The sequence below is a fragment of the Equus przewalskii genome, chromosome 7 (assembly GCF_037783145.1).
Source record: "Equus przewalskii isolate Varuska chromosome 7, EquPr2, whole genome shotgun sequence".
In the NCBI taxonomy this organism is placed as follows: Eukaryota; Metazoa; Chordata; class Mammalia; order Perissodactyla; family Equidae; genus Equus; species Equus przewalskii.
In genome coordinates this window covers 74,115,144-74,129,772 of record NC_091837.1, presented here as the reverse complement: position 1 = coordinate 74,129,772, position 14,629 = coordinate 74,115,144, and the positions used below count along the sequence as shown (strand labels likewise).

At 37.3% G+C, this 14,629-nt stretch overlaps 1 protein-coding gene across 1 annotated transcript in view; it reads right to left on the bottom strand.

The window, feature by feature from the left end:
- Nucleotides 1-6,887: 6,887 nt before the first annotated feature.
- Nucleotides 6,888-14,629, bottom strand: part of LOC139084935 (dynactin-associated protein-like) — a 33,949-nt gene continuing 26,207 nt past the window's right edge. The window contains exons 3-5 of the mRNA XM_070630333.1: nucleotides 11,462-11,506; nucleotides 10,038-10,106; nucleotides 6,888-7,040 (exon numbers count right to left, since the gene is read on the bottom strand). Coding sequence (XP_070486434.1) covers nucleotides 7,002-7,040; nucleotides 10,038-10,106; nucleotides 11,462-11,506 — 153 coding nt within the window. The 3' untranslated portion in view covers nucleotides 6,888-7,001. The remainder of the gene's footprint in view (nucleotides 7,041-10,037; nucleotides 10,107-11,461; nucleotides 11,507-14,629) is intronic.

Genomic DNA, 14,629 nt, shown 5'->3' with positions numbered 1-14,629 from the left:
TCAAGGATTGTTCCTACCCTCTGCCGTGAAAACCTGTTGCACACGGCATTTGACGTTCCTTCTGCAGGCTTCCAGTGCCTCAACTGTGAAACAGAGGAAATAGTGTCACTACAGGAAGGGAGGAACAGTTTCTAAGTTTTAAGAGCTCAGGTGCTACACAAAGCAGTGTTAGTCTATTCGGTTCCTTTCCAATTCTCTTTCCATTGCTTGTCTGCTGCAACTTTAGGATTTGACTCTATGACAGCTTTAGAGAAAACATACGTCATGGATTCTTTTCCCATAAGGTTTCAAATTTTAAAAATAATAAACCCAGAAAAGTGCACAAATATATAAATGTACAGTTTAATGAATTAGCACAAAACAAACACTGTGTAACTTCCTAGGCCAAGAAATAGAATATTACCAGCCTTCCTGAAGTCTCATCTTGTATCCTTTCCAAATTACGATGCCTTCTTTTCTCCCAAAGATAACTACTAGTATTAGGTCAATTCCCCAGAAAATAGAATGTGAGGCAAAGATTAAGTGTTAATGTCTTATTTGGAGTTTCAATCCCAAGGCAATAAGAGTGAGGGAAAATGGAACTGGAGAGTGGTAGGAGGGGGAGTAAATGCAAGGTGGTGCATCACCAAGCATGCCCCAACTTGCCTCAGTAATGACGTATCTTATTGCTCAGACACATGGAATATTTCCAGATCGGCTACACATCCTGTGTGACAAGGATGCATGAGCTTCTCAACAGATACCGCAGAAGGTAGCCAGGCATGAATCCTCTCATTTGTGCCCCATCCAAGATGTCCTGCTTCTGGATAAGGGGACTCTAGCAGCAAGAAGCTGCCATTGGTGAGATGCCAATGGTGAAGCAGATTGAGTTAACCAGAACTCTCATGCCAAGTGTTTGCCAAATATTTCCAGGCACATGGTGAGAATACACTCCTTGTCCTCTTTGTGGCTGGGTGAGGGTATAAGTCTTGTTCAGGCGCGTGAGTTGTGAGCAGAAGTTACATGTCTCACTTCTCTTCCAAAACATTGTTTGCTGATGTCAGACCCACCAGAGCTCTCCACAACGGAAATCATGTTTAAGAGACATCAGCGAGAGTTCTATCGTGAAGAGATTCAGACTAGCCGCTCTAGCTGTTGTGCATGATATGTGTGATGGACGTTTACCATAAGCAAGAACAAAACAAAACATCTTTCTCATTTTAAGCCACTAATTTTACCGGGTTGTTTGTACTATAACAAAAGCTGGCCTGCCCCAACTGATACAACATGGAACATTGTGATGTTCCCTGAAGTCATACCTGTGTCCCATGAGATAGCCGACATTTGGATACCTGCCAATGAGCAGATATTAATTAACGTTAACCAGACAAGAATAGCCACAAATTGTGCCATTTAATACCCAGTTAAATAGATAAATATTTGTCACCACCACCACCTGTTTACCATCTTCCCTCTACTGCCTGAAAAAGCTAGAACAAGATGAAGGAGGAAAGCTGACAGCAAAGAATAGACTATAGCTCCCTCTCTCTTTCAGTTTCCTATAGCCATGGATCAAATCGGAGCTGGAAGAAGAAAAAATGAGGGTTTTTAACTGAATTATTCTATTTTAGAAAGTGATCAAAAAACTCTTGATTAGCCTGAATTGTCTTTAAGCAATAAGAAAGAGAGATTCCAACAGAGCTTTGTCATAGGCAGTAATTTTTACTCCTTCTAGCATACATGTTGAATAAGTGAGTCCCATTAGCAAAAGGGAGCATCCTCCAAGGATATGCTGAAAATCAGAGCCTATAAGAAGAGTGATTTCAACCTTATTCATTGTTGTTAAAGAGGCAGTGTTTCCCAAGCCACATACACTATATCTTGTCTATGTCTCATTCATGTGATGATAGACACAGATATATCACCATGGTATTTGTGCTTTGTCTTCAAATACTAATTGGTTAGATGTGGTGGATAGAATTCTTTCTAAAATATTTTTCCAAAAGAAGTAATAATTATTAAATAAATTTTGCCTTGTCCTTGTGGCCTCATGATAGCAAAACCACCATCTTCTTCCCCAGAGAGAATTACCACTAAATATATAAAATTATACATCAATATTATATTATGTTATATATAATATAATTTAATATATTATATATGTTAATTATATATAAAATATTTTTCCTGAGATATAATTCAGACACCAATTTATCCATTTAAAATATACACTTCAATGGTGTTTAGTATATTTACAAAGTTGTGCAACCATCACCACAATCTACTTTAGAACATTTTCATCACTCTCATAAGAAGCCTTGTATTCATTAGAGGTCACCACCCCTTTCTCTCCCAATCCTCCCAGCCCTAAAGAATAATTACTCTACTTTCTGTCTTTATAGAATTGCCTATTCTGGACATTTAATATAAATGGAGTCATAAAATATTTTTCTCTTGTAAGTGGCTTCTTTACTTAGCATAATGTTTTCAAAGTTCATCTATGATGGAGCACGAACTAGTACTTCATTTCTTTTTATTGCCAAATAACATTCCATTGTATGGCTATTTTTTTCATTAATCAATTAGTGGACACTGAGTTGTTCCATTTTTGGCTATTATGGATAATGCTGCTTTGAACAATACGTACAAGTTTTTGTGTGGATGTATGTTTTCCTTTCTCTTGGATATTATACCTAGGAGTAAAATTCCAGGTCATATAACTCGTTGTTTAATCTATTTAGGATCTTTCAGACTGTTTTCCAGAGCATCTGCATCATTTTAAATTCCCACCAGCAGTGTAAGAAGGTTCCAACTTCAACACTGTCTTTTAACGCAGAAAAAAAAAAAAATGGAGATGCTGCAGGTGTATATATTAACTCCTGTAAATGAGGCAAGGTTTTTCTACTTGCAATGAGAGAAGATGTTGGAATACTCTTAGTTCATCAAGAAAAAGATTGCACCATCCTAAACTTCCTAAATTGCTATCAGGGAGCAGTTTAGATCCTGAAACAATCTGGCTCAGATGCAGGAAAAAAATGAACACTTTCACCTGTTTTCATTTGGAACTTGATTTTAACTTCTATTCAGCAGCGTTGGTTAAATAAGGACTTGAGAACTATTTTTATATAATTTGAGTTTGCATAATGGTGAAGACATCAAGCTATTCATCAGAAGATGTGACTTTTCTCTGAAATAAAACTTGAAAAAAAAGTTTGAGTCTTAAAGCAAAAGTAGGACCTAATTCCTAGCAGATCCTTGCGCCACTTTGAAAATGAGCTTAATCAGTTGTCAGTAATGATTTTACATCCTTTAAAAGGAGAAATCAAATATAGCATCCTATGTGCCAAGACATTAGAAATCAATAAAAGAAGATATCTGTGTGCTGTATAAATGGATATGAAAATTATAAGTTCATTTATCAAAAAAGATTACCTGTTCAGGAGTCCTAATGAGAGATCCCATTTGGTGAGCATTTGGCTAATAACTCAGCAGCTGCGGAGCATTATTGCTTAATCTAATTATTTCCAAGGAGATGTGATCTATGTGCTGCAAACAAAAATGCATGCAGAGAAAAGAAATAGGTCTCTATGTTTCTAACTATTCCAAATTAACTGTAGAATGAGGAAAAACAATATTTACCTATGGGCCACCTGTATTCCCAATGTAATGCTAAGTCCACATTATCAGTGACAAAGCATCTCAGAGAATGAAAGCAATTATGAAGATAATCAAAGGGAAAGCAATCATTTGCACTCCCCCTTTTCCACTTTATCCCTCCAATTATTAGAAAATTAGCATGAAATATTTTTTCTCTTAAAAAGGGAACTATGTGAGTAATTGTCTTAACAGTCTGCTTGATTTTTCTAGAAAGTTCTATCAAATGAGAATTCAATTATGAGGATTTGTTTACTACCCGAAGTGGTTAATTTAAGGATTGATGAAGTGCCCATCCTTCCATATGTAGGAAATGATATCAAGAGTCTCTACCTTTGTGGGAATCATCTGGGACTGGAGATGCAACACTGCTAACAACCAAATGCTTGTTTATTGACTGTTTCTTGGATCAAAAATAAAAGCTGTAAAAAACAGTTTTGTGACTATTGGGAAAATCTGAAGATGCATGGTATACTAGATGATATGATGGCAGTATTTTTTAATGTTCTGGAGTAAAATAATGTTATTGTGATTATCTCTTTGGATATGCATGCTGAAATTTCAAGGGTGAAGTGTCAGGATATCCACAACTTATTTTCAAATGGTTCGGCCAAAAAGAATCTGAAGATAAAGCAAATGTGATAAAACGATTTCAGTGGTGGAATCTAGGTCAAGAATAAATAAGTGCTGCTTCTTTCAGTTTTTTTGCAGGCTTGTAATTTTTCAAAATAAGATATAATTTGGAGGAGGGCTGAGAAGGAGATGCCTTTGCTACCTATGGAAGATCCAAATGCCCTTTATTTATTTATTTTTTTGAGGATGATTAGCCCTGAGCTAACTACTGCCAGCCAGTCCTCCTCTTTTCGCGGAGGAAGACTGGCACTGAGCTAACATCCGTGCCCTTCTTTCTCTACTTTATACATGGGACGCCTACCACAGCATGGCTTGCCAAGCAGTGCCATGTCTGCACCCAGGATCCAAACCGGCAAACCCCGGGCTGCCAAGAAGCAGAACATGCGCACTTATCCACTGCACCACCGGGCTGGCCCCTAAATACCCTTTAAATCTTGGCTCAGTTGCTACCCTTTTGTGTATGTGTGAGGTGTGTGTGTGCATGGGTGTGTGAAATATTATTTACCCCATTGTGAACTGCCCCTCTCTGAGTTATTATACCGCTTTCTGGCTATCCACTGAATTAGCAGTTAGTCATGTTCTGCTCTCAATAAGCATCTGTTACTTTGATTGATTGATTGATGTAGGTTTGAAGTTCAAGCAATCAGTCTCTAAGAAAGATTCTGTAAGAACTGATAATAACAGTGATGACAATGGCAGCTGCCATTTATCACGTGCTCATTGTGTGCCTGGCACAGGACTAAATATTTCACATAAAGCACATCATATTTTCTCACTTACTTTTGATGTAGCATCCTGGATTTTCTGACAATTCTTGAAACAAAAGCCTGATTTATTTTAGTAAAGCAGTTCTCATGGCGCACTATGGTCTTAAAAATGAATGAAACCCAGGATGCTTCTTTCCCTTTGGTGTCACACAACTGGGAGATGTTTGGTGGAGTTTGTGTAGCTCTAAAACCCAAGGAATAAGCCATTGACAGGACAAAACTACTGAGAAACAATTTGTAGAGGCCGAGGTTGTGGTTCTCTTTTTGCATGGTGATTTTATTTTCCGGGCAAGCTGCAGTGAAATAACCCTGAGGCAGTCAACACATCAATCCATCAGGGTGCTAGGTCAGAAGCTCTGTAGATCCTGAACTGGCCCGGTAACCTGATGAATGCTTTTTCTAAAAGTCCCTGTAGGTAAAATTAATTAATAGAAAGAAGCCTGAGGTCTATTCCCAAGATGGAAGGTTATCTTTTCCATCCACATAAAGCTGTTTGAATGATATCCCATGGCTTTTATATTAGCTGTCCTTGACTCATGACATTCAGGGAAGAATCCTTTAGGCAACACGTTGTGCATTAAACTGTGAGAAATCTATTGAGAGAACGACACATGCAGCTACTGGCAAGATGGTTTGTTGCAGCAGCACTGAGGCTAACCTGAGGTTGGACACGGTTGTTAAGGAAATCATTGAAATGGATGCTGTAGAAATGGGAAGTCATTGGCACATTTAAGAAAAGAATAAAGCCTCAATATCTTAGCTGTATGATGTTATCTTTGGATAACCCAGTAGTAGTAATATTAAAGTAATTAAAATGAATGATAATTTCCTATTAGTAAATTATAATGATGTATTGTTGAATGATCTAACTCATGGAAGAGATGATGTGTTTATTCATATTTCAGAATAATTAATTAGTAAAGTTGATGCATATGACTATGCATAAAGCAGAGTAAAAAATATTTTCATAGAACTCTACTTTTTTGTTTTATAAACTTAATCCAGTAACACAGATAGCCTTTAATTTAAAAAAAAATAGAATCTAATACACTGGGCCACTTTGGCTTTTGGCCTTGTGTGTCCCCTTCAGTGACATCTGTCTGCATAGGACAAAATAATTGAGTAAAGCAAACAGAAGATGTGAGTATTCTTGTCTTCAGCTGGTCTAGCAGTAGATTTGTGAACAGGTAGCCTGAATGCTGGTACACTTACCTGGCTGAAAACTGCTCTGGAGTTTAGCTTTGCTCAACTCACCATCATCTCTCATTCTATGTGCCACAATGACCTTTATTCATGCTTCAGACTTGCCAAGTTATTTCTCAAGGTACAGCCTCTGCATGCAACTCTCTCCATGGAAGGATTTTAACTCCAGTCCTCACGTAGGTGGGTCTTTCTCATCCTTTGGGTTTTGACTTCAATATCACCTTCTCAGGGAGGTCTTTCCTGAAACTCCATCCATCTAAAATCCTCCATATGCACGCCTTTCATTTCCTGTCCTCTTATACTGTTTCCTTCACAGTACTTATCACAACTTAAAAATATTTTGGTTTGTTTGTTTCTGTTTTGCTTATTTGTCTATCATTTGTCCTTCCCACTATTCTTTGTGGCCCATGAAGACATGGATTCTGCCTTGTTCACTGTTGTCTCTTCAGCATACAGCAGAGAATGTGGCAGATGGAGAGCACTCAATTGATATTGGCTAAATGAATGAATGGATGAATCCCTAGACGTTCATCTCCAATTTTTCCTGAGTCAGGAAAGAGAACTAAATCATTTAGACTAGGTCAATTTCTTCTTTGACCTGTATATTAGGGTTAGCTGGGCCACAGTAAAAAATAGATACAAGCATATTTTGGCTTAACATAATACAAGTTTATTTTTCAGTCATGAAACAGTGGAAGATGGTTCTAAGTGAATGCATGCGGGTGGAGACAGAGCAGCTACACTTGGTTTCCAGTAGGTCTGCCTTCACACATGGCTTCCAAGCTCACAGTGGGAGTTGACATCCTAATAAGCCAGAAGGGAAAAAAACACCAGGAGTGCATATGGGAGGTTTCTGGGCGGAGCCTGCAAGTAGTATGCGTAATTTCTGCTTGCTAAGACTTAGTCACATGTCTACCCTGCTGCAAAGGATGCTGGGAAATAAAGTCTTACTTGTGCCACTCTTGGCCTACCAATAACTAATGTTGTGGTTGGATCAGCCCTTGCAAGATGCCCTTCAGCAATAACCATCAAGAAACTTTGGAAAAATAAAGGTTTATTACTTACAAGACCTGGAAATTACAGAGCACACCTGGGACCCCACAATGGGGTCATGAATAGAGAGAGAGAGAGAGAGAGAGAGAGAGAGAGAACATGGGCCTGCGATTCTACTTTTATTGAGGTTGAGGGTAGGTGCCTAGGGTTTCACAGGCTCAGTCTTTATCAGTGAATTTAAAACATAAGAGCAGAAATTTAAAGTGTAGGAAAAGAAAAGGAAAGGAAAAAATAAGCAAGCAGTCCAAATGGCCAGTTATCTAAATCAACCAGGATCTCTAAAACAAAGGAGCCTCAATGAGGGGAGGTGGCGTGGCTCTTTAGCTAGTCATATGGCTGACAATGTGTATATTTGTGATAGCCCTCTTGAAGTGGATGCCTCTTTGAAATAGATGCCTTAGCAATCAACGCTTAAGTCAGTACTTGCATTACAAAAAAGAGAAAATCCAGCCATCAGGGCTTCCACTCCAAGTCTAGTTGTCCTTTCTCCAAGATTTTGGATTGGCATATGGAAAAACTTTTATTCTTTTATTCATTCAATAAGAGCCTGTTAGAGGGCTGGGTTTACAAACATGACTAGATCCTTCCCCAGGAGAGCTTACAGACCAGCAGGAAAATACACATGTAAATACCAAATAGCAGTGCACTCTGAGTCGTGCTATCATAATGATGTCTGTGAGCACCACATGAGCACACATCAGGGTAGAGGCATACTTCAAAGAGGAGCTGAAATTTGAGTCGGGCCAGGAAGAATGAACATAGTTTGCCAGGTGGAATAGGAATTAATGATGAGAACAGTGTTGAATATACCACTGTAGAATTTCAAACTGCAGTGTTATTGGGCTGAATAATATTATCATTATATTTCAAATAAACATAATTAATACAAAATAAGCATTACAACTTTGGATATTTATCACTGTAAACATAATTCTCCTTGACAGTATTTTAATAGGCTGTGAGGCGGAGCAGAATATGCCACCCCAGAACGTGCCATATCAGCATGTGGATTATTTTGAGCTGAAGACAATCGGGACCCAGCAGACTCAAGAAGAGCTTTTTACCTCCCCTTTAACTGCCTAAAAGAATTTGGACAGGGAACCTGTACCAGGAAGAGAAATATCATCAGAGAGAATTTTTGTATCAGAAGACTTATCTGCATCAAACATTTGCTCTTCTCATCTTCCTGTGAATTATCTTCCTCCCGTTTGAAGCCCCAGACCCTCACCCCTTTCTTAGCTCAGAATGGTACATGAGCCTCAAATACCTGACTGCTGGGGAGTCTCATATTTCTATGGTGCTCCCATATACACTAAATTTGTTTTTCTCTTATTAATCTGTCTTATGTCAATTTAATTAATAGACCAGCCAAAGGACCTGTAAGGGAAGAAGGGAAAAGTTGTCTGCCCTACATCTGTGTTGTCCATTACAGAGTGTGAAATTTGGAAGGCATGAAATGGAGTATTTCAAAAAAAATTGAACCCACTTGGCAAGGCCAAAATCTATAATCAGGATGATTAAAATAAAAAATTTTCTGAATAATATTTTTTCTACATTGTATGCTCTTTTTTTGCGTCATCACTTATGAAGTATATACCAGTACAATTGAATGCATTCATTTCATTCTCAAATATTTGTTATATCGATACTAATTTATAAGTCCTGGAAAAAAAGAAGGGGAAATCAGATAAAAATTGTACTTGCCGATGGAGAATAAGCTAAGTTTACCTTGCTTTCTAGAAATGGATCTGTGGGAGTCAGAGGTCTAATTACCAATGGAACTGTCGAGTAAAAGCCACGTAAAATGTCTTGCTACTTTCTGGATAATAAGGACTAGTGAGCAAAATCAAGCCACTTATATACTAGTGAAGCTAAATCGTAAAACCGGTGAAGTCATAGGGAGATAATGAACATAAGATTGTTGAGTAAAATCAAAATATATGATGAATATATGCTGTCATAATATTGTGGTTTCTACACTGCCCTCGCAGAGCAGGCTGGAGGAGGATGCAGATAATTAAATTGAAAAAAATATGGATGATAAATGCTATAACAGAAGGGAGGTACTGGGTGCTGGAGAAGCAAAGAGGAGAAAGAAAATGTCGATTTGGCAGGTCAAGTAGACTTCTGAGAGTTACTTGTAACTTTCCTGAAGTTTCCTGTGTCCTGAAGGGTGAGCAGGAACTAGGAAGGTAAACGATTGGGGTGAGGGGACATTAGAGGGAGGAGGAGTGCGTGCGTAGATGGGTGGCGTGTGCAAGCACTGGAGGGAGTTTGTCAATGCTGCATTTAATGAGTCAAAGAAGTTTCGTAAGTACCTGTATTAGTTTGCTAGGGCTGCCATAACTAAATACCACACGCTGGGGGGGCTTAAACCACAGAAATTCCTTGTTTCACAGTTGAGGTTGGAAGTTCAAGATCGAGGTGTCAGCAGGGTTGGTTTCCTCTGAGGCCTCTCTCGTTGACTTGCAGATAGTTGCCCCCTTGCTGCCTCTTCACATGGTTGTCCCTCTGTGCATGTGCACCCCTGTGTGTCCTAATCTGTCTTCTTATAAGGACATCAGTCATATTGGATTAGGGCCCACCCTAACAGCCTCATTTAACTTAACCACTTCTTTAAAGTCCCTGTCTCCCAATACAGCCGTGTTCTGAGGCCCTGGGGGTTAGGGACTTCAGCATATGAATTTTGGAGGGACACCATTCGGTCCATAACAGTACCCTCTTTAGACTTAATAGCTGAAGACTTACCCTCTTCATTAGAGTATCAAAGAACTGGATGTTCATATAGGTGGAATTCAAGACAGGGAGAATTGGAGACTTGAGCAGCATTCAGGGCCAGAGTATTAGGAGGAGAGAGGAAGAGCAGGGAACAGCAGTTAGACTTTTTGGTTTCAGGTTCATTTTACACCCTTAAATTTATTGTGGATTCCCAGGAGTTCTTGTTTGTGTGGGTTATATCTATCAAATTCACCACATTCAAAATTAAAACTGAAGAAGTTTGAAAATATTTGTTTGTTAATTCATTTAAAATAATAATAATAAGCCTATTCTATATTAACATAGACGGCATAATTTTTGATGAACAGTTACTAAATTTTACACACACACACACACACACACACACACACACACAAAGTAAGAAGATTGGCATTGTTTTGCAAATCTCTTTAATGTTCAGAGGAGTGGAAAGCAACTGGATTTTCATTTATGCCTCAATATTTGATTTGCCTTTTATGTTGTCTTGGTTGATGTATAATGAGGAAAATCTGGCTAAAACAGGTGTGTAGTTGATAAAGGGAGAAATATTTTAATAGCCATTTCAAATAATTGTAGATATTCTCCCACAATTCTAGATACACCAAAATTCCCCAGATGGTAGTTTCATAAAGGTTAGCCACAATGTGAAATCTGAAGTCTTATCAATGAACTTTGTGTACAATTATATTAAAAAACCATAGCTCAATTTTGCATTTTCTATGGATCTTTTCCCCATACATGATTTTGTATCATGATGCATTGGTCATTTTGAAAATATTGGCTCGCCGAGTCATCCAGATCTTTTAAATGTTGCAACATTTCATTATAGAATATTCTTAAAAGCACATGTGTTAATATCACCACCGACATCATCAGAACACCCTTTATATTTGGAGAAGCTGTTACTTCTCAAGTTTTCCAAAATTCACATCTTCCCTTAAAAGTTCATTTAAAAAAACTTTGGTCACAAATGCTTTCCATTGCTTTCCACATCAATTCATTTTTGAGAAAATGTCCACCAAACATCCAAATCTGGATAAGATAGTTCTGTGAAAAATACAGCTCATTCAGTCCTAGGTCAGTTCACAGCTCAAACGATTGCCTGAGGGCTTTATCTCAAGTGCTTTATGTGTTCCTTCTAGTTCATCTTACAGAATATTAAAAGGTCATATTTTGTTGACTTTATAGGTCTCCAGTTGGGGGCCCCATCCATGAGGTCTGTCGTCTTGCATTTCTCTGCTTTATCCTGCTGCACCCTGCTGGTAAATGAGAGCACAATCCTATCTCCTTCTTAGACGTGCTCAGAAATGGACTAGACTCCATGCAGGTAGATAGAAGCATGAGTCTTGTCTTAAACACCCCCTACAAAGCTCAAGCAGAATGAATTAATTCAGAGTCTTCTGATATTAGCATACCTTCTTTTTCCAAGGAATCAGGCTAACTTCTGAAAAGTGACCACTCTGTAAAGAGAACACAGAATTTGGAACAGAGACTCACATGTTTCCATCTTCGGTAAAATACTCCCATTGCATCTTTTCTACATTTGAGATAATCAGTAGTAACTTCTATTTAAGACAAACTCAATTAAAATTCTTATTAGAATTCCTTTTTTCTCACATTAATATAAACAGAAATTTTTAAAGGGATTGGAGAAAATACCAAAAATATGCAATCACTCCATGCTAAAGTGTAATTATCCTCCAATGAAAACAGACACTTTTTGAATTATATTTTATTAATATGTCTGTATAATGTGAATGGAATTGAACAAAGCCCTGAAAATGTAATGCTTCGCAAATGTGGAAGAGGGGTTCCTAAAGTGTCTCTTTCTTGTGTGTCATACAAGTGCAGTAAATTTTTCTCCTTTTAAATATCTATTGTTCTTCTTGGTTAAACCAGGAAAAGGTCTTATTTAAATAACTGAGGAAATTTTGCTTTCTGCCAAGTTTGATGTTCATGATTTTGGAGTTTTTCTCATCAAGAAATTTTAGAGCAACAAATTGACATTTCCTTTTAATTTATTCCCCAAAGGATGCAAAAAATTTTCACATAGAAATTTCATCTTCAATTGAGACATTATAAAAAATGTTAAGAAGCTTAAAGAAAAATAATCCAAAAAATTATAGAGAAAAATGAGAAATCCAAAACCTTCTTTTCTTTTCTTTTCATTATTCAAATTTCAAACCAACAAACTAAATTAAAAATGCTTTGGGGCCTGCCCAGTGGTGTAGTGGTTAAGTTTGCCTGCTCTGTTTCGGCAGCCTGGGGTTTGCAGGTTCGGATCCTAGGCACAGACTTACTCACCTCTTATCAAGCCATGCTGTGGTGGCATCCCACATACAAAACAGAGGAAGATTGCCACAGATGTTAGCTCAAGGGCAACCTTCCTTAAGCAATAAAAAGAGGAAGATTGGCATTAGATGTTAGCTCAGGGCCAATCTTCCTCACACACACACACAAAATGTTTTAAGACAATTCCTTATAGTTTTGAATATATGGCACCTAAAATTTATGAAAAATTCTTATCAAAATGATTACTATAGACTTTTAGTTACAAACCCCAGATGCAACAGTCCATCTAGAGAATAGATTACTTAACATTTTTTATCCTCAATTATATTCTGCTGTTCAAAAGTTAAATGACATTATAAAATGTACCATTTGAAAATGAACATCTCCTTAGTGTGACAAATGTGAGGTAATGTGACCCTAAGAGCAACTTAGCATGTTGATGCTGAGAACTTATTTTACCTCTAATATTAAACTTCTAATATTTTCCTACTAAAATTTTAATGATAAAAATTTAATTATTATATTTGATAAAATATCAGATTTTTTCATTTATTCAAGAAATTCATTTTCTTGATGGAGACCTTTGACTGTGGCTGCAGCATTAGCTGAGGATGGATTTTAATACTTGATCATTTAGCATTCAGTCAAAATATGTATTTTGTAAACTCCTAAGCAAATATTTGCATACACACATATCTTTTTGACATGATTTAACACTATAATGGGTTCAGAAAATAGCTTCCTGATAATATAGATCTATTTCATTCTTTGTATCAGTTTTGTTTTATTACATGGACATTGTGGGAGACTAGAATTGGCCACCCCAAGATGTGTCTCTTTGGCATGAAGAATATTGTGGGCTGGTTACTTTTAAAAACTGCAAACAGGAAAGAAACTCTGAAAAGTAGAATTTACTTACCCTTTGTTAAGAGACATTTACATTTGTAAAGGAAATCTCCATCTGTAAAGGTGTCTCCCTCTCTGTACCAGGAAGAAGGGGGATGACCTTTTCTCTGGAAACTCTTATCAATGCAGAAGGGCAGGACTTAAATCTGCATAATGACCTTACCCTTGTTTACTGCCCTTGTCTGGTAATCTCCCATAACTGACTCCCCCCACCCCCAACATCCACCTTTGTATTTAGCTGAGGCTGGTATTTAAGGTGAGAGCTTCTGCCATTTTGGTGAGTTGCTCAGTTTGCCTGAGCCTCTCCCATGTACACATGTTATAAAGTTTTGGTTAATTTTCTCCTGTTATTCTGTCTCATGTGAATTTAATTTGTTGTCCAGCCAGAAGGACCCAGAATGGGTAGAAAAAATGTCTTCCTCCCCTACAACATATTCTAATGTATTTAATCAGTCTCCTAGCAATGGAAATCCAAGTTGTTTCTAGGTTTTCATTTATCTTTACGCACTTTTGTCAGTATGTGAGTAATATACTCACTAGAAGTGAAATTGCCTTTTCTCTGTGTGCACTTTAAACCTTGATAGAGATTGCCAATAGCAATACAAAAAGCAGATTAGGAGAAAGCTTTTCCCTCATATTCTTGAATAGCTCGTCATTTGTTTTTATTTCTCCAAAAATGTATTAATACCTACATCTGGGCTAAAAATAGTATTAAAATAATTTAGAGGAGCTAGCTAGCTAGAGGAATATATACATACACAATTGTTAAATTCAATCTCATTTAAAATAATTTTAACTGTTGCTAACAAAGGCAAAGCAGTAAGCAATAAGAATTTTAATCTACTTTCCCTCTATCGTTTTTATTTATTCATTATTGTCTTAGGAAGATGCTTGTAGTGAAAACTTTCTCTAAAGCTGGTACCTGGTGACTGCGTTCTTTCCAACTGGTGGCCACCAGATGTCTCCCCTCCTCCACTAAGGTGTATTTTCAGAACCGCCTACTGCTTTCAGAAACATCTATTGATAGAGTAACATGTAAAATATTTCCTCATAGAATTTTTTTGTGTGTGTTTTTCAGGGCAAAGCTCATCCCTTTAAAAATAAACATGAAAATGCTTCTTTTAGAACGAATACCTAACATGAATGAAAATGGCTTGATACTAACAGCATTTCCTCTATCTTGGAAAAAAATGACCGTAACATAACAGAAAAACACTTTTCTTTCCCTGAAAAGTATCATTGCATATGGGAGTAGTGCGTAACATAATAGCATAAAACTGACTGACTTAAGAGAATCTACAAACTAAACTATTTGTTCTGGTGTAATAAGGACATACCCCCTTATAATTAAAACATGTTTAATCATACATTTTTATGAGAGCGCT